The sequence below is a fragment of the Rhinolophus sinicus genome, chromosome 14 (genome assembly GCF_057876585.1).
Source record: "Rhinolophus sinicus isolate RSI-liver-muscle chromosome 14, RSI-T2T, whole genome shotgun sequence".
Taxonomy (NCBI): domain Eukaryota; kingdom Metazoa; phylum Chordata; class Mammalia; order Chiroptera; family Rhinolophidae; genus Rhinolophus; species Rhinolophus sinicus.
The window spans coordinates 151,833,066-151,860,584 of record NC_142514.1 but is presented as its reverse complement, the minus strand read 5'-3'; the positions used below and the strand labels follow the sequence as shown (position 1 = coordinate 151,860,584).

Genomic DNA, 27,519 nt, shown 5'->3' with positions numbered 1-27,519 from the left:
GAAGTTCTTCAGTTGGCAATACTGATAATTTGCCGTTTAAAAAATAACAGTTAGTGGAGGTGGCTCTGAAATAGGGTAAAACATTTTTTTTTTTAATTAAAAAAAATACAGAAACAAATAGAAGTGGAAAGTAAGAAGAGATATTTGGCATTATTTCTTGCTCGTTTTACTTGATCACTTAAATGTTCATTCAAAATACATCCTTATCTCTTTCAATATTTACTACAAATGCACATTTCAGATTAACATTATTAACATGAAATTTCTGTTTAATAAATCTGTACATTTCATCATAGGTATGAATTTTGTTTATTTGCATGATTCTTGTGTTCAGTCTTTCAAAGTCTCCTGAGAAATTAAAAACCAAGTTCAGTTTAAAAACAGTAAAATCATTTCCATGTAGTAAACATGTTTATTTCCAACCAGCAACATTTGTTCTATGGATTAAAGTGAAAAAAATTGCATTTATAAAATATTATACTTTCATACAATTTTGTTTCCCCAAATATATATATTCATATATATATATATATATATATATATATATATATATTTTATTTTTTATTTTTTATTTTTTTTTTAAATTAGTGAACTTTTTTTATTGCATATTTACCCATATTTTTCTTCATTCTGTGTTCTTTGGGAGGCATTATCATGGGTGGAAATTGAAGGGCATAGAAGCTGGGCAGTTATAGAATATTTTTCAAGCAATCGCATCTGGTTTCTTGGCAGGCATCGTGGGCCAAGGCAAAGAAGCCCTGGCATATCTCCAGATTTTCCTGTGGGTATTGCTGAGGGATTTCCAGGTCTGCCATGTTGTTATAATGGTGTTTTCTAGAAACCCAGCATTTCAGAATGCAATTCAACATCCGTTAGATTGTACATACCGTCTACATGATCTGGCCATGGTGCCATCCTTTTGACATCTGACCTTTGCCCAGCTCACTCTGCTCCAACCACACTGCCCCCGTGCTGTTCCTCAGACACTCCAAACACAAGTGATCTTTGCCTCTGCCTGGGACGCTGTCCCCAGACAAAGACATGGTTTACTTTCTCATGACTTCCAAATCTCTATTCAGATGTCTCCTCCTTTTAGTTTTTCCTGATTTCCTCTATATTTAAAAACATCCTTCCCCCAAATGCACATACCTGGTCACTTTATATTTCATAGCATGGATCACCACCAGAATTATAGGTCTCTGTGCTTATTTATTTGTTTTCTCCTCCCCACTCTCTTTCCCCAAAGTCACGGCTCGGCTCACTTGTGTTTTTCCAGATAGTAACTGGCCAGGAGTGGCTACTCAATAAATAATTAGTCAGTGAGCTTGAATCAAAATTTACCTTTTGATTACAAAGAAATAGTACTTTTAAATATTGGGAACCTGACATATTTATGTGATGAAAGTAATTAATTGAATTAAGCACATATGCTCAAAGACATATGCACATTGAAAACTTCCCCATAGCTTAGTTTATGAGAAATCATGCTTAGATTTCAAATCCAATTTCTGGACTCAATTGATGAGTTTTTATATCTCATGAATCAAGATGCACTTGTGTAAGGTTTCCCTGATGAGCAACGGCTTTGTGACTAGAGATTAAAAGGAGCATTACCAATGCAAGGAGCCCAGCTCGGAGCACAGTCAGAGAGCTGGATCTCTTCACCTTTGCCTGCCCAGCTCTTGGAAACAGAAGGAAAACAGTCAGATTCATTCCCCAATATAACTGCCCTCATTATCCCCTCTTTGAATATCTTGCTTCAAGAACCAAATTGCTAATTGTTTCAATGACTGAACTTTTATTTCTGTAAATAAAGCATTATATATTTACATATTTTATTTAGCACCCTGAAAGAAAAGATTCTTGGAAGAAGCAGAGAGAAATTGAGTTTTCTTGTAATAACTATTGGGGGTTACTTTGTTTATTCTTAGTGATCTGTACTGTGCACCTGTGTTTCATAAGGAAAAGCTCTTCCGAATGCATTCCAGTGTAACTGGTGCAACCAAGAATGAATAAATTCTGGGGTTTTTTGTAGCAAACGGCTGGGTGCTCTGTTACCTGATGGATTCCATTTTTTATTTTTGTTGTTGTGGTTGTTGTTTTAATTCTCTTTGTATAAGGGTAGGACCTTTGACCTGAGCCTCTCTCCTTTTTTTTGTTTTTTGTTTTTGTTTTTTACAGCTTCTTGTCTACTCCACTCCCAACGTACTCCCCCACCGCCACTCCCCCATTATCAGGACTTATGTCAGAGGAACAAGCTACTCTGTGCTTGGGGAAGTAGGCAAGAGGATCTCTAGCCAGGAAAACTCTTTTTTTAATTCATTTTTCTTTACTTGACATTCTTGAGCTGGCTGCAGGGGATAATGAAATGAATTAAACAGGTCATGGCTCTCCAGTGGCTTATAGTCAATGCTTGTCCCATTTTTCCTTTGGTTGTTGTGGAAATGCAAACGGCAGAAGTCTCAAAGGAGGTACAATAGGTCTGCTCTCACCTGAGACAGAGTTTTTGACCCTTCATGTGTATTTGCATAAACTTAAATTTTAAAAATCTGAAAACACGTCAACATGGTTATAATTACCTTAACCTAATTACTATGGTTGCATTTTAAAATTTGTACATTTTAAAGTAGTTATTGCAATAAAATTCTAAAACATAAATCATTCTCAGGTGCCCAGTAATTTCAAGTACATATCGGATGAAATTCTCTTTTAAATCTCAGGGGAATGGTGGAAAAACATCCCTTTTATGTAGTACCTACAAACCAAAAGTTCTGATAGAATGTACAAATTCTGTTTGCAGTCCGTTCCCTAAGAGAGCAGAACACTAGGATAAATGAGGCCCTGTGAACCCCGGATGGGGAAACTAGGAAGCCTGGGTTCTCGGTTTCCTTCTGCCAACTGCTCACCAGTTGATTTTCTTAAGCAAATCACAGTTTTGTTTTGTTTTCCTCTAGACTTGAGTTTTCTTCACCTGTAAAGCAAAGGGATTGGATTAGATAATATTTACAGTTCTGTCTTATTCTGACATTGTGTTATTTGGTGTTTCTTTACAAGAAAATCAGTGTATTACATGGTGAATCCAAGTGCTTATGGATTCAAGAAGACGAAAACACAGAAAGATGAACTCCATCTCTGGGGTTCCTTTCGGAGAGGATGTGAGGAAAGGTATATTAAGAAAGGGGGTAGACAGAAATGATAGCAATTCCAAGAAGGTAGAAACAAGAACAAAAAAGAAGGGGTTGTGATGGTCAGTTAACAGCATCTAGTAAATGTCAGGCATTGTATGTTAGGTGCTCGGGACATAAAACCAAATAAGACTCAGTCCTCCCCCTTAAGGAGCTTGGAATTTGGTGGTAGAGAATGGCATGGAGAAAAAAAAAAGAAATTTCATAAAGTACACGGGGATAGAGGATGTGATATGGTAGGAACAGAAGACAGTGGTCAGATAAGGCTTTAAGGAGAAAGTGATTTTTCAGTTGAGGCTCAAAAGATGAGTAGAATTATGACAAATAAGAGGGGTTACTAGGAATGGAGAAAAAGTATGGCAATAGAAAAATATGCAGGAGGGGCAAGAAGATTGACTTGGAAATTAACCCAGTATGTGCGAAGAGGGAGTGGTAGTTCTTGCCTTGTTCTTTCTCCCACCTATCTACAGCCAATTTTCTGTGGTGTCAAATATTAAAGGTATAGCTAAACAAGTACCTTCTATGCTGAAAACAAGGACTCCAGTTCTTTCCTTCCATAAAACCACAGCTATATTTCCTGGATCATTTTGTTGACTTTGGAGGTTTATGAGAAGTAAAAGTATTTGTGATCTCTTTCAAATTATTTTTAAGCTCTCTCCCCCAGCCCTCCTTCAGTCTGTAATGACTTGTTACTGACACACTTTCTTCCCCATGCTGAACAAGCATTAAATCAGGCTGCTTAATTACACCTTCTCACAGCCTTCCAGCCAAACTTGTCCAGCCCATAGCGTGCCTTGCTTAGTAGGCAAAGGAGACCCTCTGCATTGTTTTGAGAAGGTAACAAAGCCCAAGAGATCCCTGGAGAACTGAGCAAGGCTTGGGGCCTCGTATTAGGCAGCCCCAATCCAGTAAATAATGACATTTCCTTAAGGATGTCCCTCTACCCTACCCTGCTTGTTTCCTCTGACATCTGTTGTCACCCTGAGTGGAATCAGGTACACAAAAATAGAATCTGAGTTAACCTGGGCGAGGCCTGGGGTTCCCAGACATTGTGTGGAACCATAGCAAATGGGGTGAATATAAAGGTAAGAATTGAAATCTTTCAGTAGTGTCTATGAATCTGTTTTTATAGAATAACATTTTCCCTTCTCTGTGCTTTCCTCATTATTCACCAATAGGCAAGTTGCATTGGAGGGAGAATTTTTTTTTCTTTCTCTCTCGCCCAGATTCTGACAGGCCACTTTAAAATGCTCTTTCTAATTGAAATGACAAACCAGGAGAATTTGCTCCAAAGAGAATCCAGGTTGTGAAGTTGTGCCTGCTTTTTTACAGTTGGTTTCTATATGCTGGAGCATACTGGTGCCAGTTTAAAGCCCCTGTTAGTTTCCATTTTATCAGGTTCTCCTATTTCTACCCAAACTCTGCATAGTTCTTTATACTTGATCAGTCTATTAAAATGTGTCACTAGGGTATTTCCCATGTCTTCTATTATGGCTTAAAGATTGGTTGGAGAAGGGAGTTGTTTGGATCAAAATTGTGCCTCTTGCGCCTTCAAGGTGGCTGGTGGCCTCAGTGTGAGCATTGTGGAATGTGCCATTTTAGAAAAAGTAGCTGTAAGACATCTGGAAATACAGTTTGCTGTTTGAGAGCTGAGAACAGCAGCAACATCAGAATCTCTCTTCTCTTTGTACAATGATCCTTGTCTTGTGGCTAGGGACAGGAAATGGGTTTCATTGTGATTCACTGGCTAGCTGATTAAAAATAATTTGATTTTAAAATAAAGCAGCAGAAAACATATGGGCTTAAAAGTGAGACTGACTCTAAAATGGATAATAAGTCCTATCTTATATAATTACTTTGAAGATGAAATAGAATAATAAATGTAAAATACCTAGCACAATACCTGCGTCAGTGCTCAATATGTTTGTTAAATAAACACATGAATAAATGCGGGTGATGTTTGGATGACTGGATGACTAGTTAGGTGGTTGTGTGAAAATCATGTGATTATGAGAAGAAAAGGCCTCGTACCATTTTTCCTATGGCACTCTCCGTTGGAGATATTACTACAGGATTTTATCACAGAGCGTTCGTGTGTGTATGTGTGTATTTCACATTATGGTAAATATTAGATACACTGTGATACTACCTATTATTATTTGACACAAATTTGACAATTTTGGGGGCAAAGCATGCCTCTCTTCCCAAATACAGTAGTGTTATAAAATGACTTTGACAATCAATTTCTTAGGTCCTGGCCATAGACCAGATTGCGTAATCAAAGGCACTCAAGAATTTTACCATAAGGCTGAGTTTGGTTGGTAAGACCTACTGTTTTGTGTTGCGTCTAAGCAGGTTTATTTATTAAAGTATCACTAGGATTCAAACGCAAGACAGGTTTTCCTTTAAGGCGAGGCTCAGGACGAGAACTCCAGAAACACTGTTACAGGTGTTCTGTGCATCTGTGAGCTCTTCATCGGACTCTCGTCATCAAATGTATTTAAAAGATGGGTCAATGAGTTGGTGAAAACCCATAGAAAAGCTTCTCTGCGTCTTGCTGTCAGTTCATTGCTCCTTTGTATGTAGATGCTTCTCTTTGGGGGATAAAGTCTAAAATTGTTAACTTTGCCTGTAAGACCCCACTGCTCTCTAACCTCTTCTCATGCCACTCCGCGTTCTCGCAACGGTCCTGCCACGTTGGCCTTCTTGAAGTTCCTTGAAAACATTACCCTCTTTTCTACCTCAGAACCATAATAACTGATATTTCTTCTCTGGAAGGATCTTCATCAACCTTTCCACATGGATAATTCTTACTTACAATGTTACCTCCTTAGAGAAGCTATTCTGATCCTCCAGACTGTTAAACACCTTTATTGGACGGTTTCTTGCCCTTCTGTATTTTTCTTTCTCAGCTCTTCCCTTAACCATAATTCACAGTTACTGTCTAAGCATTTATTTAATGTGTTTCTCTTTCTAGCTCCATTAAGGCAGGGACTATTTCTGAGTGGCTAACTGTTGTGCCTCTAGTTTTTAGCACAGTGTTTAGCTAATAGTAAGCATTCGGTAAAGATTTGTCCTTGAACAAATTCATCAGTGCTGGAAAGGTGCAAAGGTTGGTTCATCATATATCCATTTGTATTTTAAATGATAATGCTAAAGTGAGAGCTAGAGAGTTCTAGCTCCAATACTAACTAGTTGTATGATCTTGGGCATGCTACTTCTACTCTCTAGACCTCAGCTCATCAGTAGAATGAAGGGGTCAGACTTAGACTAAATGATCTGTTAAGGCCCTTTCAGTTCTATGTGCCAAGTATGTTATTGTTCAGCTTACTGAAATTTTAATGCTGACTACTTTATTAAAACCAAACTAATAATAAAGGTGGAATATTTTTAGCCATAAAATAGTAAATGCATTTCTGAAAGTGCTCCAATAAAATATGAGTGATTTTATAATTTTGAAAAATATTTAGCTAGGCTCATTTTTACAGGTATGCACTGCATTTATTTTGTATATCTTGGATAAAGAAACAATTCAATATCTCAAACAATCACTGAACATTTTTCAAAAGTGAAATGGAAAAATCTATGTTCACAAAAACAGTCTTCACCAAAGTGTAAATGTTTATGGGACTTTGGCTAAGCCTGTTATAAACTTTACTATATTGTTGATTTCTAAAATCCCAACTGTGTTTGGAAATGAATATTCATTATTATCATCATTATGACTATCAACTATGACCTGAGAATCCTATGGGGAATGGTATTTTTGTAAACCCTTATGTGATGGTTAATCGGAGTTGAACCTTCTTCCTTCCTAAAACCATTAGTCTGTAAAGGACTATAGCTATTTCTAACTGAAGCTATTTCTTTGAATAACTAATATTTTATCATCTTTCCAAAAAGGATGCAGTTGCGTTTAGAAAAGGCTTAAATTTATAAGTAACTAGACAAAGAAGAAAAATTGGTACTACTCTGTAGTTAGTGTGGAAGCAGTATAATTTGTTAGAAACGTTTAAGACAGGTCAGTGATGCTAGAAATTATTGAGCAGCTATCTAGTCAACATTTTAACAAGTGACTTCAAAAGAATCATTTCTTTTTGAAGAAACAATATAGTTTAATTTGGGCTCAATTTATTTCCCCTTTTTTTAACGCAACATAAAATTATTCATTGCATATATAATAATCATATACCAATTCTGATGCCTCATTTATATAGAGAGAATGTCTCTCCTTCCTAACATCCAGTGACCTTACATACTATAGGTTAATTCAGAACAAATTGATTGGTTATCTTTTATGTATTAGATTGAGCACGACTTCTGTGAGCTTACAGTCTACCAAAGATGATAAGACACGTGTGCATAACTAAACACAGATTTAAAAATGTGAGAAGCATCACAAGAAAAGTGCAAATCAAGTGTTACAGATCTATATCTCACATGTGCTCCAGAACTATATGCTTGTTCCAAAACTTTGAATCCTCCTCAGTATCTAACACAGAGACTTCCATATAGAGCATGCAGTTAATGTTATCTTAGAAGATAAGCTATCTGTGAAATTGTCTTCTAAACCTGTACCAATTCAATGAATGGGATTCTTTTTATCCAAGTCAGATCTAAGGTCTTCAGTCTGAAAAGCATGATACTTACATATATCTAAAATCATATGTTAAAATATGAAAACTTTATTTTCATGAGTGCCTCTATCTTTACACTGGACTCTATTTTCTGATTTTTATTTCAAGGCTCATTCTACTGTATCTTATCTGATAGCTTACTGTTTATTTTACCCAGCTCTGTAAGTTATGTGGAATATGACCATACTTCTCTGTCTCTATTGTATCAGTCATCACAACTCACAAGGCACTCCGAGGAATCACAACTCTGAGGAATCTCAGAGTTTATGGGGTCTTGCCTCTCTTAGGTACAACCCACTAGAAAGAGATATAAAATAAATGGTTATCGAAGCTTTAGAGGAAGCAATGAACATCACACTATTTCTAAAAAGTAACTATTGTTCAATCAATCTGAAGGATTTCCGAATTTAGGCAGCCTTTTAAAAAATGGATTGGTTGCCAAACACTTGTTTTTCTGCCTTTTCACTAGTTGAAATACCCTGAAGGACTTGAGATTGATTAGACTTTTTTCTGCTCTTGTGAATTATTAAGGTAAAAGGAAGGCATAAGTGATGTCTAAGGATTCTTGCCCCCTTAAGATTTCATGACGCTTTCGTACTCAAAAGTAGGGCATATCGGTCATGACACCAGCTACTACGTAGCCAATACTCTTTCAATTCTCCACCATCTCCACTCCATTCTGTATAGAACTTTTCTTTACTGGCTTAGTCCAAGCAGAATTTTTTCAGAAGCTTCACTTGCCCTGCTTTTGAAGACACCTGGCTAAATTTCAAAGGAAAAGGATGCAACGGAGTGAAAAGGAAACCAAAAAGATAGGCCCCTCTACTCCCCAAGTTCTAGCAGTTCGACTGACTCTTACTTGTGAGTTTTTCTTGCCACTGAGTCATTGCACACACAGAATTATGGAACTTTAATTTCTTTAGAGGCTTGTTATATTAGAAAAATTGTTCCAAAGAAAGCAACAATCATGACATAAGCACATCTGGCTCTTGCAAATTATTCTTTATTAAGCTTTCATTTAATTACATGTGCTGAAAGGTCTGTTTTTGATTACTGTAATTTTTTTTATTTGTCCATCTGAATGATAGTAATGCTGGAAATTACATACAAACCACCTGTTTTTTCTCCGCTACTAATGTGGCAAAGTTTGAGCTATTTTCTCGGTGCTTGATGAACTAGGAAGCTTTCTGTTTATTATGATAGAAATATGACTATCAAGGTAATGGCTTAATCTTGATGATAAGAAGAAAAGAAAATATTTGAATGGAGTTTTCAAGCATTACAGAGTGTTAAGATTGAGGTATCTGAATTCTGCAGATCTCTAACTAGCAGATCTCCATATTCATTTATTGCCGATTTCACCCAAAACCTAATACATTGACAGTTAAGGATTAACATCCTGTGCTAGGAAAAAGAAGCTTGATTTTTATTTTGCTAGTAGTATTTTCTTTTGTTACAAATCTGTCTATATTCTCTTACGGACTGTGTTATATGCTGCCTAGAAATTAGACCCTAAGAAAAGAATGACAGCCACTGGGCCTCAGGGATTTTGAGAGCAGCACTGTGATCGTTTCCAAAGAAAAGATCCCCAGAGAAGCTGGGTCAGAATTGAATAAGAACGGTGTTCTTCTAGTAATCCCTAGGGAAGTTCAGATTCCTTTTCTAGTTCTTGAATATTAAAATTACACGAATGGACATATCAACATTTAAAGAATGTTTTATAAAGATTTTAGGCACTGCAAAGAACCTTCAAGACCATTTAGTCAAATTCATTTCCGTGCAATTGAAGAAACCACTCTAAAGTGATCAAGTCCTTTGTTTAGGGTCATAAAACTATTGCCGGAAAGACCAGGGACAGAGGATGAGTCCCGTGCCAGGACTGGTTCTTTCTTTTACATTATTCGGTCTCTCTTATTTTCCTCTTTAAAAAATAGTGAAAGAGAAATTACAGAGCTGTCAGAGATACAGTTATCTAACAATACGGTAAGTTTTGCCTGTAACTCCATTTCAGCTGCATTTAAAGAGATACTGTTTGTCTCCCCTGTTTTGCAGCAGCTCTATGCCGCTCAGCTGGCCAGCATGCAGGTGTCACCTGGAGCAAAGATGCCATCAACTCCACAGCCACCAAACACAGCAGGGGCAGTCTCACCTACTGGGATAAAAAATGAAAAGAGAGGGACCAGCCCGGTAACTCAAGTTAAGGTACTTGCTTTGCAGGATCATGGTGACAGTTTGGAAAATAGCTTCACAAGAAAGGTAGTGAACCAGGCAGTGCTGGGAATAAACAGCAGGAAGCAAAGCAACATAAAGGAGCCCCAAAATGCTCCTCTTTATGGTACATTTCATGATTGAGCACTGAGGAACAGGTGTTTCCCTTTTGATAACAATAGTGCCATATTGTGAAGCCTTTACCTAAATCTGCAAACTCCCTTCTCAAGAGTTTTTCCCCTTTGGATTCTAGCTTTTCTTTTTTTAATGTTCATTGGCATGAATGGCCATGGTTTTATTACCAGTGTTTGTCATAGACTTGCAGCACTTCTAAGTTCCTCAAACAGGTGGGGAACCAACTTACAGTATCAGAGAAGGAGGATCTCAAAACTTTAGATTTAGAAAAAGGAACAAAAAGAGCCTAATGCTGGACTTTATATGGTTTGTTGATAAAGGTCTCCCTTTCAAAAACAGTTATAAAGATGGGCTCCGAGGAATGAGTGGTATCATTACATAATCATGCTTTAAGGTCATATAGTTGTGGTAAGAGAAACAGGCTCTCCCAAGTTATGGCTGGGACATTAACAGATACCTTTCCTCACTGATTTTCAGTGTCTTAACATGAGGCAGCCAGGAGGTACTTGGCGACCAAGGAAATTGATGATCCATTCCAACTTTGTGCTGCAGCTGGTACCTATAGGTGGTACTGGTTAGTTTTTATGATTGCCTTTCCTTCCTATATTAACAAATTCAAACTGTTCACAGAAACAATTGTTTCATGTAATTGACTTACCTATTTAGAGGGGTATGTTTATTGTAATATGCTCAAAGTACTGCATTTGGAGAAAATTTACCATTATTAAATCTTCACATGGAAAATATCCAAAGCCGACAAAATAGCATTTAGTGCTACAAAATCACTGAAAATTGTTTTATTTTCTAAATAAGGCAGATAAGAATTGTGAGATTTCAGAAAGGTCTTTTAAAAATATGAATCCCAAATGACAAAGATGAAAAAAAAGTAAACATCATTAAAGGCGATAGTTCTGTCTGTGCCCCACCCAAAGGAATTAATTTCATGCCACCCATGTTTTTAGGTTCTCCACATAAATAGATGGACTTGTATGCTTTGTTGTTGGAAATATTGAAATATTAAAATAGGCAGTTTACATTTAATAAGAGTATGACTTATGGAAACAGAATATTTTGTGTTCCAAGAGTTTCTATTTGTAAGAGTCAGAACACTACAACTCAAACCAAGGCGCTTTGTTTAATTATAGTTGTTAGAGCATGAGCATATCAAAATCAGTAACTTGAGGTATTGAGCATTAGATATTTTAACATGAAAAAGTCATTTTATAAGTGAGTTGGCCAAATGGAACTGCACCAAACCAACCCTTTACTGGATGAGTAAAATGTTCCCTGGTTAAATTCAAGTTTATATCTGCTTTTACCATTCCAGCTCTGTGGGCCAACTGAATTTTATTACTCACTTGACCACATGCAAATTCTTAGGGCATTCTCTATGTAATTTGACTTGACTATATTTTAAGTTAATAACAAAGGAAACATTCCTTATCCTTATTAGATTGTTTATTGTATGTATGGCTAAAAATATATAGATCAAAACATAAAGCAAATGTTTTAAATTTTAAAAATAGCTCCTATCTATTATTGAAGAAGTTTTGCAAACAATCTCATAATTTTCTAATTGAAAGAATTATGGTCACTAAAATAGCTCATGGTTTTCTCTATATGCCTTGCTTTCCCTGTGTATATAACATGACCACCTCACAAAGGGCATAGTTTGCTGAAGGTAACAAAAATAAACATAAATGGTTTTATGTACCTTCTTTTCCCCCAGAATTTTTATTTGCTATAATTGTCAACATCAGAAGTCAGAATGTTTCTGTTCAAATGTCAATTCTAACACTTTTACCAGCCAAGTCATGTTGGGAAAGTTACTTCTTTCTGCCTCAGTTTTCTCCTCTGTAAAATGAAAGTTAATACTATTATGGATCTTAAATGAGATAATACATCCTCTAGCATATAGTGAGTATTCCATAAATGTTAGTTTAGTGATGATGATGGTCTGATGGTAAGAAAGAAGATGGTGGTGATGGTGGTGGTAGGAGGGCTTGTAACTGAAATATCTGGTTGTATACCAAGAAAGAGCCTAACAAAATAACTAGAAGATTTCGATTTTCAACCATGATGGAAGAACTGGGACCAGATTTACTCTCCCAACTTAAACAACAAAAACTCAGGGCAAAATATATAAAATAATGGTTTTTCAGACATTTACAATAAGAATACAAGATAGTGATCCCTGAAGAGAAACAAGTGAGGCAAGCACTTGTTTCAGCTTACTGCCTAGTAAGTTGTTTCAGCTTGCTGTCTAGAGGGAATTTCCAGACAATAGTGCAGGGAGGGGTACCTACATTGAGTTTGACAGGTTCCCTGAGTAAAGAGATAGTGTTCAGAGTTTAGGGATGCCAAAGTAGATGGAATTTGTGATGTAGAGTACCAGAGGAGAGAGATGCACAGAGAGAGTACATTGAATAGCTACAGAAGGTTTCTCAATGTATCCTGAGGATTGATCAGCATATGAATGATATGCTTGAGGGAACTATCTAAGGCCAGGGAAACAGACCAGATTAACAGAGAAATCAATTTCAAGGTTCACAAAGGACTGAGAATAGCTTGTATTCCCATTAGCCAGAGTGAAAAGATCTTCTGACACATAGGGCATCGAGTTGAGTCCCCAGAAGGGTATTACCTCAGTAATGGAGCCAAATTATTCCTGGATTAAGAACTGCTATGGACTTGCCTAAGAAAGCTTAAAGTAAGCCTAGAAAGATTCAAATTGTTCTGCACCTCAGAATAGTCCGCAGATATTTAAAGGAATACACAAGCTCTGACACCCAACAATGTAAAATTCACAATGTGTAGCATCCATTCAAAAATTACTAGGCTTTCATAGAAGCAAGAAAGTATGGACAATAATGAGGAGAAAACTCAATCAACAGAAACAGACCCCAAAATGACACAGATGATAAAGTGATTAGATAAGACAGTAACAACAGCTATTATATGAGACTTACAAGTATAGGCACCTGAGGAGGTAGACAAATCTCCCTAAAATCCACCCACAAAGTTTCTGTCAGGCCAGGGCAGTCTGGGAGAACCAATAGCAGGCCTCCCATGGTGGGAAGGGATTTATGGGATTGGGAGTTGGGTGGTGCTTCCCACGACCAGTGGCATTGTTGGTAGAAGTGGCAATTATAGAATTAGAAAAATAGAGTATATTCAAAGCTGAATCAAAGCAGAGGTTATAAACGTCTTAAGTTCAAGAAGGTAGAAGAAAACATAGCATTTTAAGGTAAGACATGGAAGACCTAAATTGACTGTCTGGAGATGAAAAATAGTGTTTGAGATGAAAAGTACACTGGATTAGTATTGTCTGAGATTAGCAACAGATTCGACATTGTAGAAGAAAAGATTAGTGGATTTGATGACATAACAATAAACCCATCCAAAATGAAATACACAGGAACAAGTGCTGTGGGACATCAAATGACCTAATATTTGCAACAGAAACCCCACTAGGAGAAGGAAGAGAAAAAAATATGTGAAGAAGTAATAGCTGAAAATTTTCCAAATTTGAAGAAAACTCTGAACTCAGATATCTAGAAAGCTCACTGACCTCCCCTCCCCCCAAACAACAACAAAAAAACATGAAGAAAACTAAATGCCTAGCATATAAATCACTATTCTTTAGATATGAATAAAGGAACTAGCCAGTCTAAATATCCTGTGAGTTCAGAGCAAAAGAAAGTACCATGTAATTAAACATATTGGATAATTTTGACATTCATAATGGATATAACTGTGTTTCCTAAGAACCTATGTCTAGATACAAGTAAAAGAACTTTGCAACATAGATGGGCCCAATTACTTATTTCCTACCGTGACAGAAATAAAACAAAAACAAAAAATCCTAGGGGATCACTACGTTATCAAATGACTTATTTTCTCTGGTAGTGTAGCAGAAAAGGGGTCGGGGTATTTGGAGCCCAATAAACTAGAATTCAAATTTTGTCCCTCCATATATGGCTTTGGACAGTAACTTTATTACTGTGACCCCCTTCTTCCTTTGTAAATTTAGAATACTACTGCCCAACCTCAAAGATTTATTGATAGTTAAATGAGCTAATATATGTGAAAATGTTTAGTACAGTGCTTGGTATATACAGACTCCGCTGTGCGTGATGTTTTAATTTTCTTTTTCTAATTCCCCTTCCTGAATAGCATTTTCTGGCATCCCATTTTGTTTCCCCTTAAACAATGACCATCATCACTGGAAGAGACCTTAGAGATCAGCTAGAATCCGTCCTTCTCCGCCCCCCTTTCCCTTTTTTTTTTTTTAACAAATGAAGAAATTGAGCTCCAGAGGTCACAGGTTTGCCAATGGAGAGAATGTTGTTTCCAAGCCCCATTCTGTGTTTTAAACCATGACCTTAAAAGCAAGTTCTATGCCTTCTCAGAAGCAAAACAGGAATTAACATTTGCTGACAATTTTATTTTAGAATATAATAATGCAGATCTTAAAACTGAACACTTAAATGAATATGCTCATATTACAACTAAATTTCTAGAATGATGAAAGTGTTACGGGTGTTTTAGGGCAGGATAAATGGAGAAAATAGAGGCGAGGAGCTTAGCTTTCAAACTGCTGGTTAAACTAGAGTTACAAGCCAGATATTTGAATACTCAGTATAGGACAGGCATCTTAAAATAGACATTCTGTAAATATATGGAGCAAAGAATATAAAGAGACATTACTTTAGACATGAAAAATAAATTGCATATAGCATGATATGTAAAACATAATTATAATGTGTGCTTGTTCTTTGCAAAAATTAATTTTAAACATGAAGAGAGACGAGAATACAGACCATAAAGAGTGCCCACACCCAGAAAGCCACATAGAAGCCGTGCTGTGGCACGTGGTTCCCTGGGCAGAGGCCCAGGGGATCAGAAGAAGGCCTTCCGTGTTTCCATTTTTAAAGTACTTGCAATTGTTTGATTTAAAATATGTATTAAAAAAATTAGCTGCAGCGCCTATTTATAGTTCCAGGAACTTTGTAGAAGAGAACAACACAAAAGCACTACAGAACTGCTGAAATTTTAAATAATTCTTTGTAAATGCCCTAGGTTAATTTAGATCCCTGAAAACACATTAGGAAATTAAGCTGTAATGTGAGCTAATTCAGATTTTAATTTGGCAAAAAGAATGATCCAACTACACAGTTAATGTAAATAGAAGCATAACACAGGGAAATTAATGAGGTTTCCTTCTGATGAATCTTCAAGGAGGTGGATAATTAGCTTCTTTTGTTATTATTGGAGGAGAATGTGGCATTGTCTGGGAGGTGTAAAACAACTGTGGCTTACTAAGTGATAATGTGCTTCATTTGTCTTTTCTTTTTTAAAAAAAAATAATTATTTATGTTCAACTCTTGTAGGATGAAGCAGCAGCACAGCCGCTGAATCTCTCCTCCAGACCTAAGACCGCCGAACCTGCAAAGCCCCCAACCTCTCCCACCCAGAGCCTCTTCCCAGCCAGCAAAACCAGCCCGGTCAATCTGCCCAACAAAAGCAGCATCCCCAGCCCCATCGGAGGAAGCTTGGCAAGGGGATCCTCTCTAGGTAAATGGAAAAGCCAACACCAGGAAGAGACTTATGAATTAGGTAAACGAAAGCAAACCTGTTGAGTGATGACTGATCCTTGTTTCCAAAGTGTTCTTAGTCCAGGAAAACCATCACGTGAAATCTCGTCTGCCGAAGCGTAACCCAATTTGGTGTCTTGGATGATTAGAACTTTTTGGAAAAGGCCATAATGTAAACCTTGCTGGGATGGGCTATTTAGATGACGATATGTTAGAGCCAGCGAATCAGAGACTTAGGAATTTCTGTTTGGTCAGTGCTTTGCCACTGAAGTAACTCTGGGCAGGAGTGACTGTGAGCGTTGCAAGAGCCCAAAGTGAGCCGGCCTCAGATGCCTGCTGGAAGTCCAGTATTTCTTTGCTATTTTATATTTTCTTTTAAAAATGTATGTGAATGTTACATCCATTGCCTTAGGAGTTTGCATTAAAACAAATAGGAATGACACATTTCAATGACCGAATATGAAATAAAATTAGAATCTAATAAGATGTGTCATAATGATCCTCTGGCTTCTTATATCTGCTGATACAGGTATATTGCCAAGTATCTCTAGGAGTATTGAACTCTCCCGTGGGAGAAGTGTGGAGGCAAAACATGGCTTTTGGCATTAGACAGACTTTGACCGAGAGCCTTCACTTACTAGCTATATGACCCTGGGAGAGTTATTTCTTGTTTTTGAATCCAGTGTCCTGATCTCCAAAAGGGGAATATTTTAACTCTCTCATAGATTGTTATGAAAATTAAGAGAAAAATGCATATAAAGTGCCTAACCTGGTGTCTGGCACCTGAAAGGCATGCGATTTAAAAAGACTGGACTGAACGAATATGAACACATTTGCACATGACATGGAATGAAACGGTAAATGTGAGAGCACGCGTCAGTAGCAGAGTGCCAAATAGGTATTAACATTATTGTTGCTATACTCTGAGTCTCTTAATTTTCAAATACAGACGTAGAGCTTGAAAGGGATTCGGGACTAGAACTCCCGTTTCTTCACCGTATTACCTTTCTTGTGTTACTGAGTCCTGGAGCCTGAAATGCTTATTATAATAAATACAATAATATGTAAGTGTGGCCTTTACAGTTTAAGAAAACATTGTGCCTCTCTTATCTATTTTATTTTTCACAATAACCTTATGCGGTGGGTAGTATAGTTTTGTCACCCTCACGGTAGAATAATTATGGTTCTTGCAGGTAAAATGACTTGCCCACAGCCATGTAGCTATTAGTCAGCAGAGCTAAGACTAGAATCCAGGTGGTCTGACAAAGAACTCAGTGCTCTTGTTTGTGAACGCACAGTTGGAATACTTGCTGAATTGTGGGAGTCTAAATGAATCTTCCGAGTGGTGAGAGGGAAATCTTCCTCATTGAAATGTGCACATTAGGAATGATACAGCAGCCTGTTCTCATTTTGAGTCAGGATGCCTCTTTCCTCGGGCCGGAGGTTTTCAGCCCAAATCCATGGTAGCACCGTGGAAGAGAGATGTGAATCATTTCCAGTGCATGAACGTGATTGTTGTGAGAGGACGAAAAAAAGCCAGTATCAGTAAATACTAGACTGGCTCTCGAAGTGCTCACCTACCATCCACGTCTGAGTTTTGTTTGAAAGCATTTGTTTGCTATTCTGAGCATCATGAGGGACAGAGATGATTATGTCACAGGCCCTGCTCTTATGGAGTTTATACTTCAGCAAAGGGAGCTTATTTCTTAGCTCATGAGCTAGAAATGGACTGAATTAATAGTCCTCTGGTCCGGACAATACTGGATAGAATTTTTGTCAGAAAAACTCCAGAACGAAAGACAGGGGTTTTCTATATCCTAAAAAATGACTGAGTTAAAATTTTTTCATAGACAGTCTTGGGAATATTTTCAAAACTCCAATGCATGTGCATATGCACTGCATACAAATGGGCACGTGGTGTGACCTTGACTGTCGGCTGGTTTCCCGTCCTGTCGGGCTATGAGAAGTGTGTGCATGCACCCACGCATTCACACGCACCCACATGCTATGAAATGCTGATACCAGGATACAAACAAGTGGATCATGTTAAGCTTGACCACAGAGTAGAAATCTATCAGTCAGCGAGCAATTGCTTTCTTTTTGTTTAGAATTGGAAAAGCTTATCCTAAAGCATTAATTTTAACCGCTAGTAAAATTCACGATATGAAGAAAAATTAGTCCGTTTAATTTTGGTTTTCCCCCACTGTGTTGCATGGGATATAATGAAAGTAAATATCTATTATCACTTTATTTGAAGCTTTGTACTTCTGTGAAAACCATTCCCACTCCGTGCAGCCTCACTATCACGAAGACAGGAAGCTGAGAGCAGTGGGTGTCCGGGTTGGGGACAGGGAATGGGTTGTCATTCTCTTGGTAAATAACTGAGGCAGCATGATGAGTAGAATGCTTCATTAACCAGCCAGTGATTGGGGAACAGAGACTGTGGTGTATTCCTCCCACCCCCTCTCTCCTGCAGTGGACATTTGAACGCACAGATACACATGTCACTAAAGTACACATGTAGCCTCACAGATTTTTTCTGCTAGGCCAGAAACAGCTTTCCTGAAGTCGCACACCGAATATAATGGGCAGCCTGAACAGATATCTCTGTACCCTTCCTCACCCCCTGCTTCACCACTACTACTCTCCCACTAATTGTTAGACATAGCCTGGACCGATACATATGTATATAGACACACAATTAGAATCTAGGAACCTTCATCTATGAGGTGGGTTGACAGAACCCACAGAAACTGCAGTGCTGGTTTATCCTCCAAGAGCTAAAAAGCCCAGCACAGCTTGGTGCCCTGGCTATCAGTGCTCCATGCACAGCACTGCAATTTTCTTACTGGCAAATATGCCCCTTTCTTGTCCGGAGAATGCAGCATTCTACGGGGGAGTGGGGAGTAGCAGTATTTTTTTTATGATTCTCACCTCACAAGCCTTTAATAATGCATCCTGTGTATGCAGATATCCTGTCCAGTCTCAACTCCCCTGCCCTGTTTGGGGATCAGGATACAGTGATGAAAGCCATTCAGGAGGCTCGGAAGATGCGAGAACAGATCCAGCGGGAGCAACAGCAGCAACAGCCACACGGTGTTGATGGGAAACTCTCCTCCATGAATAATATGGGGCTGAACAACTGCAGGAATGAAAAGGTAAAACGTGCTTCCCTCCTTCACTGGCTCTGCCACACCCATTGGCTCATCGCATCTGGCCCTTTCCAGGCTCTCAAGCATCAATCTACAGCCAAAGATTTGGGCTCTAGCTTGAGGGCTGTCTGGTATCACACTCAGGCATCACTGCTGATTGACAGCTACACCCTTTCCCACTTAGTGTGGATCGTATCCCAGGCACCCAGCCAGGCGCCCAACCTACCTGCCTATTGGTGTCATTGTGTCCCATTCTAAAAGACTTAGAAATATCTTATAATAAAGGGGATTTATAAGGTTATTAGAATAAGAACAGAATATCAGAATATTAAAACAGAAGGAAGAAGCACATATCCTCCTGATGAAGGCTAATACATTACTATGACTCAACCCTGAGTTTATTACTAAGCTGCCTACCAGCCAGAGCCAAAAGCTAAAACAAAGCAGCGTACAAAATGTATTCATTGATTTTTTTTTTTTTTTGATTCAACAGATTATTCATCAAGTGCTTATTCTGTAATAGACAGTTTTAGGCACCAGAGATACAACAGTGAACAAATCAGATACAAATCCCTGGCTCCCGTAAAACTGAGATTCTAAATAAGGGAACATAGACAATCAAGAACTAAATATTAAATACATCATGTAATGTCAGTATGATTAGGAGGTGAATAAATGCCGGAAGAAAAATAGAGGCAAGTTCAGGGAATAGGAAGTTCTGGGTTGTTCTTTTGGATGGGGTGGTAAGCACTCTCTGAGAGAGACACTGAGGAGAGGTGTGAATAAACTTGTGGGGCAGGCCGTGTGAGAGCATCTGGGAACCAGCAGCGAGGAGGCCAGTGTGGCAACAGCAGTAAGAGCGAGGGGACAGCAGTGGGACAGGGCACGTTAGACCTTGCAGGCCCTCGAAACTGCATTCTACTCTGAGTGTGTTGGGAATCCTAGGGCAGGATTTGTCCAGGCCATTGACATATGATTTACACACAAGAGGATCCTTCTGCCTAATGTTTGACAACGAGCTGGAAGAGGTTAACAGTGGAAACACAGAGGCAGACCAGTTGAGAGACTTTTGTAGTGCACGGGGTGAAAAACTTCCAGTTCTCTGATGAATGACTGATCTTGCCATCCCTTGGCTTGTTGCTGCGTCACTCCAGCTCTCGCTTCCCTCTTCACATGGCTGTCTTCTCTGTGTCCCTGTGGCTCCAAATCTCCCTCTTCTTAGAAAGACATTAGTCATTGGATTTAAGTTTCACCCTAATCCTGTATGATCTTATTTTAACTTGATTATACCTGCAAAGAGCCTATTTCCAAATAAGGTCACATTTTCAGGCACCAAGGGCTAGGACTTCAATATATCTTTTTGAGGGACACAATTCAACCCATTACAGTGGGATACAGACAGAGCCATTGGGATGTGGGGTCCACTTCTTCTTGATGGGTCTCCTATACTCTTTAGCTGCATCGGGAGACAGCTGAGGATAGGGGCCTGCGAAGGGCTTGGAGGGGACAGGAGTGTGCTGGAACTCTCAAAGCATGTCTGTGATCAAAGTCCTCACCCAGATTAGCAAGCTTACCTCAGGAAGTGTGGACTTCCCAAAGCTTAATAAAGAATTTGGCTCACTTCTCACTGCGTTGAGTTACTGATGTTAACACTAAAGATACACATATGTGATGCATAAAGTTGATCATTATTGGACCCCCTGCCTTGATGGATCCTCTTGGCAGGAGGTTCAGATCATGTAGGAGAGAGACCGTCTGGGGGAATGGTGGGCCTTTTGGTGCCTGTTAAGCCATAAACTTTTATAGACTTGGGAGCTGTCATGCACATGCTAGTCTCTGGATCTGTTCCATCAATCAAGTGCCTCATTCCCCATTAAGTGCTCCGTCCTGGGCAGTGGGCTCACCAGGAAGAGCCCTTCTTTAAGACCTGTCTGAATAGGTAGTCACATGTAGAGTGACATTTCAGGACCACAAGAGAAGACAAGCCTTGCCGCAAACCTTTTCTACCACTCCAATGTTAGAGATAAACCTAGAGTTGTTCTTTTGACCTAAGAGACAGTCTTCTGCTCAGTGAGAACACCATGAAATAATAACATATTTAATCCTAATGTAAATAACTTTATAAGATCCTTTTTGGGGACCTGGGTAGGTAACCAAGTATCGGCATGGGGTTGCCAAGTGGGAAATTGGGTTTAAAAACAGGAGAATGGATACATGCACTAGGGACCATCTCCTACTTTACAGTTTTGTCAAGGGTTAATCCTAAAATTCATTTGAGAAGCATGTCAATGATATGTTTGAGTCTTTTTTATTTATTAGTTTTCAAATGAAAGTAATATATGCATACTGAAAATTCTAATAATACAGAAAGATACAAGGTGAAAGGTTAATTACCCTCCTCACCCCATTAAATACCATTAATGATTCAGAAATTTTCTTTGAGTAGTAACAACCCATAGTGATACAGAAATTTTCTTTGCATATATGAGAAAGTATTAATGAGTTTAAAAATATGTATTCTCACTTGGAGTAGTAGTCATTGCATTGTAACTTAACCAACTGTGTGATATTTGGCAAGTTGATTAACCTCTCTGAACCTCAGTTTCTTCATCTGTAATTCGCTGTTTCCCTGAAAATAAGACCTAGCCAGACAATCAGCTCTAATACATCTTTTGGAGCAAAAAATAATGTAAGACCGGGTCTTATATATAGTAAAATAAGACTGGGTCTTACATTAATTTTTGCTCCAAAAGATGCATTAGAGCTGATTGTCCAGCTAGGTCTTATTTTCGGGGAAATACAGTATGAAGGTAGTAATCTGGGTTACAATGTAACAAGATTATGTAAATATTACCTAGTGCAGCTCCTGGTTCAGAGTAGGAACTTTCTTATCTTATGTTTCCCATACCTTTTAAACTTAATCATGAGTGACTTGTGAATATATGGGACAGACGTACTATTTTTTGTCACTGATATGAGATCCTCAAACAATAAGGGGAGAGTAAGCAGAAGGAAATAGTAGATTTTTCAGATGTTGCCATATTAGCCAACTCACATAGTTAAACTCCTTTCCAACTGTTTCAAGAGTTGATACACAAAGCTATGAAATGTCACATTTATTAGGTTAGATCAGGGTTTCTCCACCTCAGCCTTATTGACATTTTGGGCCTGATAATTCTTTGTTGTGGGGTCACTAGTCTGGCCTCTACTCAATAGATGCCAGGATCATGCCCCTTTTGTGACAACGCAGCATGTCTCCAGACATTGCCAAATGTCCTCCAGTGAGGGAGGGAGGACAAAATGGCAAACCACTGGGCTAAATGAAATATATTTAGAATTAATACATTTCAGAAACTTCATTCCACAAAAAACCCAAATTATTTCATTTAAATAGTTCTACTCATTGTTAGATTACGATAAATCATTTGTCTTGGATAAATGTTAGAAATGAAATATTTCTTTGAAAAAGGCATCTAGAAATTTTTGTTTGAAATTAACAAAAATTTGAAATTAACATAGAGAATATTTAAAACAATGTGTCTATATGCCGTTTAGTTTGGAGGGAAATGAGAAATGCATTCAGTATTGTCGCAGTAACTCTTACCTTTCAGAGAAGCCCCTCTGTCACATGAGGCAGGCCTGGCACAGCATCATCCTGATCTGTGTGCACAACACCTCGTAGGAAATTGGCACTGGGCATACCTGGTTTCCAGCAGTGAATGTCTCTGACACCGTGACACTAAATTGCTGGATTTGTATTATCGGTTGGAGTTGAAGTTCAAACTTAAGGCGCTATTAACTTCAAATACTACAGGTTAATTTTAAGTAGTTCTCATTGACTTTTCTTCACTCATTTGGGAGGAAGAAGTCTGAGGTTCTGAAATATTAGCACCTAACTTTGCATTATAAGAAAAGGGAGATAGATGAGAGATTAGGTTAAGATGGAAAATAATGATAATAAATGAAGACTTGTCCTAAAACATGTCCTGCTGAATATAACTGAGCCGCTGAAGGTAAGTGGCAAAGTGCTTGCTACAGAACCAGAAAAACCCTGGTTTCCCAGTTAGAGGGAGTTGTTTGTTGTCTCAGTACATGACCCAGTAGGTGGACTATGGAGCACTGGAAAAGTCCATTATATTCAGGGATGTTGTGTTCGTAAGTCTCTTTAATGTGATCTCGACCTCCCCAATTTGTGTCACTGTTTTGAACATTTGTTTTGTGGTTTCGTAGGCTTTGTTTAGTTTCTAGAGCTGATATTTAGTCTTGCTTATTAGGCTAGTTAAGCCAGAAGAGTAAAATTGGAACAATGTTAAAGGGCTCCTGTGATAGTAGCTTTGGCTCAGTTATAATCACAATATCCATCTTAATTTTATGAGGTTCCATACGACACTACTTTTTCTTCTTAGGTCAAAGTGGGTAAATATATCATATGTAATAAAATTGATAAAATGAATTGGGACAAATTCAGTTTAACTGTCTTCAAAATTGTCCACTTTGGATTTATCTCAGTTTCCTTAAGTACAAAGATCCATAAATTAGATTTATGAATTTGTTCTTACAACCTGTAATACAGTTTTATAGAATTTTTCACAGTCTGGCTGTCATAAAACCTTATAATTTATTAACCATACCTAGTCATTCTCTTATTTGGAACATTCTTTACGAAAGAGTATGCCAGAGATTTGGGTTCCCTGAGAAGCAGATGAGGAGATGGAGATCAGTGAGCAGGTTTATTGGGGAGTGTGCTTTCTGACTGCCATCTCTGGAAGAGAAAGGACAAAAGCAGGATTGGACTGCAATGTGGTCTCAACCAAGACCTCAGCCAACCCCATAGGAAGCTTCGAGGCTGTCACGGCCATTCAGAATTTCCCCCAGTTGGGTGGAGAGGGTGAGCTTTTCTACACTTGCGTCAACCATTTTATAGATGAGGGCTACCCTGGGAAGGGGACACGACCTTGGGTGAGGTTAATCTCTTCAGCTGGGGCAATGCCAAAGAGGGCCAATAGCTGAGGGTGAGGTACCAACCACATTGCCTGCAGCTGAGGGAATAAAGCTTTCAGTTCTGAAGGGGAATCTGGGCAATGCATCACAGTGTCCACTGTGGAGTGTTTTTGTGACATTTAGTAGTATTGGACGTGTATATAAAACATACTTTGTATGTATCATAGATGTGGGCAAACATTCACTGCACAGGTGCTTGCGTCTTTAACACGTATGAAATTGCATATATGTCCATACGAATACATGTTTATCCGTGGCGTAGTTCGCTTTATTGGGTAAATCCCTATTTTGGTGCTTTAAAATGAAACATTATTAACTCGATCAGCCATAGCGGCACCAGTGGAACTGTTCTAGTTGGCTGTGTCACAGGATAGTTAGGGTCTGTTAAATATATAGATTGTAGGGACAACAGACTGTGACGGCACCTTAGGAGCAGTTCTGCTCCATCATTTCAACATAGCTTCTGTGCATGGATCGTGAGTATCCTGCCAGCAGAAGTTTACGTCGTTGCCCTGGGTTTTAACTTTCACACCAACAGCACCAGCCATCTCCACCCACCCCTTACCTAGTACCAGTACAATTAAGTCGTATTATAGGCTAATCGCTTACCGAATTTTGTTGTGTAGACATTTCTAAGATAGAATTTTAGTCATGACCACCCACAGCAGAATTTTAAGTAGGAAACTTCTAGATGTCCTTCGTGCTAAGCTAGAAGAAAGGGCAAAGCAGGGTTAGACTTCTTTGTGTTAAAATGTGTCCTGTAACTTTTCTGACCTTCTTGATGTTTGAATGCTGACATATTGATCAGTTAGAGCACTTACCTGCATAGATATGATGTGACTTGGGAATCTGGTTATTTCGCTCATCTTAATAATCTTGAGGAAGCAGTAGGTTGATTACCTGCTGATCAGAGTTGCTCGTAAGTAGGCAGATCACACACATACACACACGTAGCCTGAATTGCTGTCACCCTTATCTTCGGAGACTCTCTTAAGAAAAATGCTTAACCTCACTGGGAGTGACGGTGACCTACTGTGGACACTGTTATCACGCTCTGCCTGCCTCTGAGGTATAGTCATGGGATTAAAACTGTGGAGTGAAAGAATTGGGAGGCGGCGCATTATAATTGGTCTGGTCTAATTACTTCAATTCACAGATGGGAAGACTGAGACCCTAGTGAAAGTAAAGGACTTACTGGTGGTCACATAGTGCCTTCATGACAGAGCAGGAATTAAATCTCACGTTCCCTGATTCTTAGTCAATACTATTTCTATCTATAAAATAGTCCTTTATTTTTATGAGATCTGTAAGCCTCTTACATACAGAAGCATGTTTTACACTGGCAGTTTCAACCCTTTGATGGAATAGGACAGGGCAAAGATAAACACTGTGAAGCAGCAAAACACTGAGCCCCCTGCTTCCTGTGTACAAATACTTGTCTCTTCCTGTAGACCTGCTTTATTCTTCTGTCTCGGTAGGACAGTCTTCTCTGCTGTGATATCCATTGGTTCTGGCTCTGGTCAGATACCAGTCAGGAGACAAAAGATTGGATGATGCTGATATAGACCAAGAGACAGAGGTGGTGGCTAGAGCAGCAGCAGGAATGGAATTCGAGGTTTCGTGGTATATTGGACACAGCTTGAGTTTTGGAGGAGATTAATCCTGGGCCTCAGTTTCCAGGGTTAATCTTGGAAGTAACCTGTGCTGTTTTCTGGTATTTAAGTTACTTAACCTCTGTAATCTCGATGAGCGTATCAATAAAATAGAGATAATTATCCTTCCTTGAAGGATTGTTTTGAGAAAAAACATATGTAGAGCATGTATCGGGCACAGGAGATGCGCCATTATACATATACATATATACATTTCATATATATATATATATATATATATATATATATATATATATATATACACATACATACATATATAGGTATATATATGTATGTATGTATGTATGTATGTATGTATATATATATGAGGTCCTTTTTCTCTTGAAGACTTCAGACAGGTTGTCAAATCTGTTGTTAATTTTGTTAAGTTTTCACTCTCTGATACCCTCTAATAATGAATGGGTTAACCTACTCCTTCTTGGGGCCAAAATATCTTAAGATAAAGTTAGTAAGAAGCTAGTAGGTACCTTTTTACAAAATCAAGATAGCATTTTTCTTTTTCATTCTTTGAATATATACCTGCTAGGATCTGGCCACAGCCAACATGATAATGGTCAAACTTGGTTATATTAGTGTGCTAGGAAGCTTTTGTCTCTACTAATATACTTCCATATAGTTCCAGAAAGATCAGAATTTCAATCTATGATTTTTGAAAATACTTAACCTGATTTTTGACAACTCTATGTATTTCTCTTGCCCAAATGATTTTTTTTTTGAATCAAATAAATAGGAAAACAATCCAATCACTGACTCTCATTGTAAATGTGTCCCTATTTATTCAAAAAAGCAGTTGTTCATTTTTTGCAAGTGTAGATTCTTGCTTTTCACCATATTTTGTTAAAATACCAGAATAGTAAGTACATCAGTATTACACTGATGTAATACTGCCCCCTTTTATTGGAAATGAAAAACATACTGGATGTCTTCTGCTTTGAATCAATGAATATCCTTGTCAATTGCCACAGCTCCTTGTTATTTATACAATTGATTCAGATATTCATTGTTGCATGACAGGATAAGTTCAAACAGAAGATCAATATAGCCATATGACAATAAGTGGAAGACAATTGTGAGTAAATTATTTAACAAAGTGTGTTTGGAGTGACTGAGTTTCTTACATAGCACACAGACTAGTGAGGTTTTGTTGTTTTCAAAGGAGTACACAGTACTGATTAATCAGAATGGTCGTTTTTGTGAGCATGTGACCAATACGTTCAGCTGCAGTGCTTTTTTCTATGTCAACCTGTTCCCAAGAAAACAACAACTTTTCCTCTGAGGGGTGTGGACACGTTAGACATTTTACAGTAGGGGGAAAAATTCTAATTTTAACGCCCTCAGTTGCAAAGCAGAGCATAGTTGTTTTTTAAAATGCATTTATGTAGCACTTTTCACATCATGACAAGAAATATTTTTATAGTGCTTTTGTGTTTCAAAAATATTATCACACATGTTATCTCTCTTGAACCTTTCCAAGTTCAGGAATGTAGTAATACTACGCTTGTTTTGGAGATTAGGAAACTAAGACAAGCTCCAGATCACTTTTTTCCAGCATTCCCTCTCTTCCTCATCTCATTTGTTCCCTACATCTCTGTGAGATTGACAGGGCAATTTTACTTAAAATCTAAAAGAAGACATGGATCTGAGCTTCGAACATCAATTTTAATGAAGTGAATGCTAAAATCATGAGATAAAGAAGCCTACCTAGATATATATATGCTTCATGCATGTTTCTTTGAAAGGGATAGCTATATTTTAACTTGTGATGATGTTTTTCCAAAAGGGTATACACAGATCAAAATATTATAAAATTAGAAAAAAAATGTAAGTTCTATTAATTTTAGATTTTACATTTGAACTAGTAACATTGGGCAACTAGGCAGTCCTGTGTATAGGCTCCTGGCTGAACGTAATCATTATGTTCCTTTCATTTC

At 38.1% G+C, this 27,519-nt stretch overlaps 1 protein-coding gene across 29 annotated transcripts in view; it reads left to right on the top strand.

Annotated features, from left to right (window-relative positions):
* The window catches only part of SOX6 (SRY-box transcription factor 6), a 600,111-nt gene that overhangs the window by 503,676 nt on the left and 68,916 nt on the right, over window positions 1–27,519 (top strand). For 21 of the 29 annotated variants that reach the window (XM_074336057.2, XM_088791655.1, XM_074336055.2 and 18 more), the window contains 3 exons: window positions 9,875–10,024; window positions 15,559–15,784; window positions 18,733–18,920. In XM_074336057.2, coding sequence (XP_074192158.1) covers window positions 9,875–10,024; window positions 15,559–15,784; window positions 18,733–18,920 — 564 coding nt within the window. The remainder of the gene's footprint in view (window positions 1–9,874; window positions 10,025–15,558; window positions 15,785–18,732; window positions 18,921–27,519) is intronic. The other 8 variants (XM_074336065.2, XM_074336060.2, XM_074336049.2 and 5 more) reach the window with 3 other exon arrangements.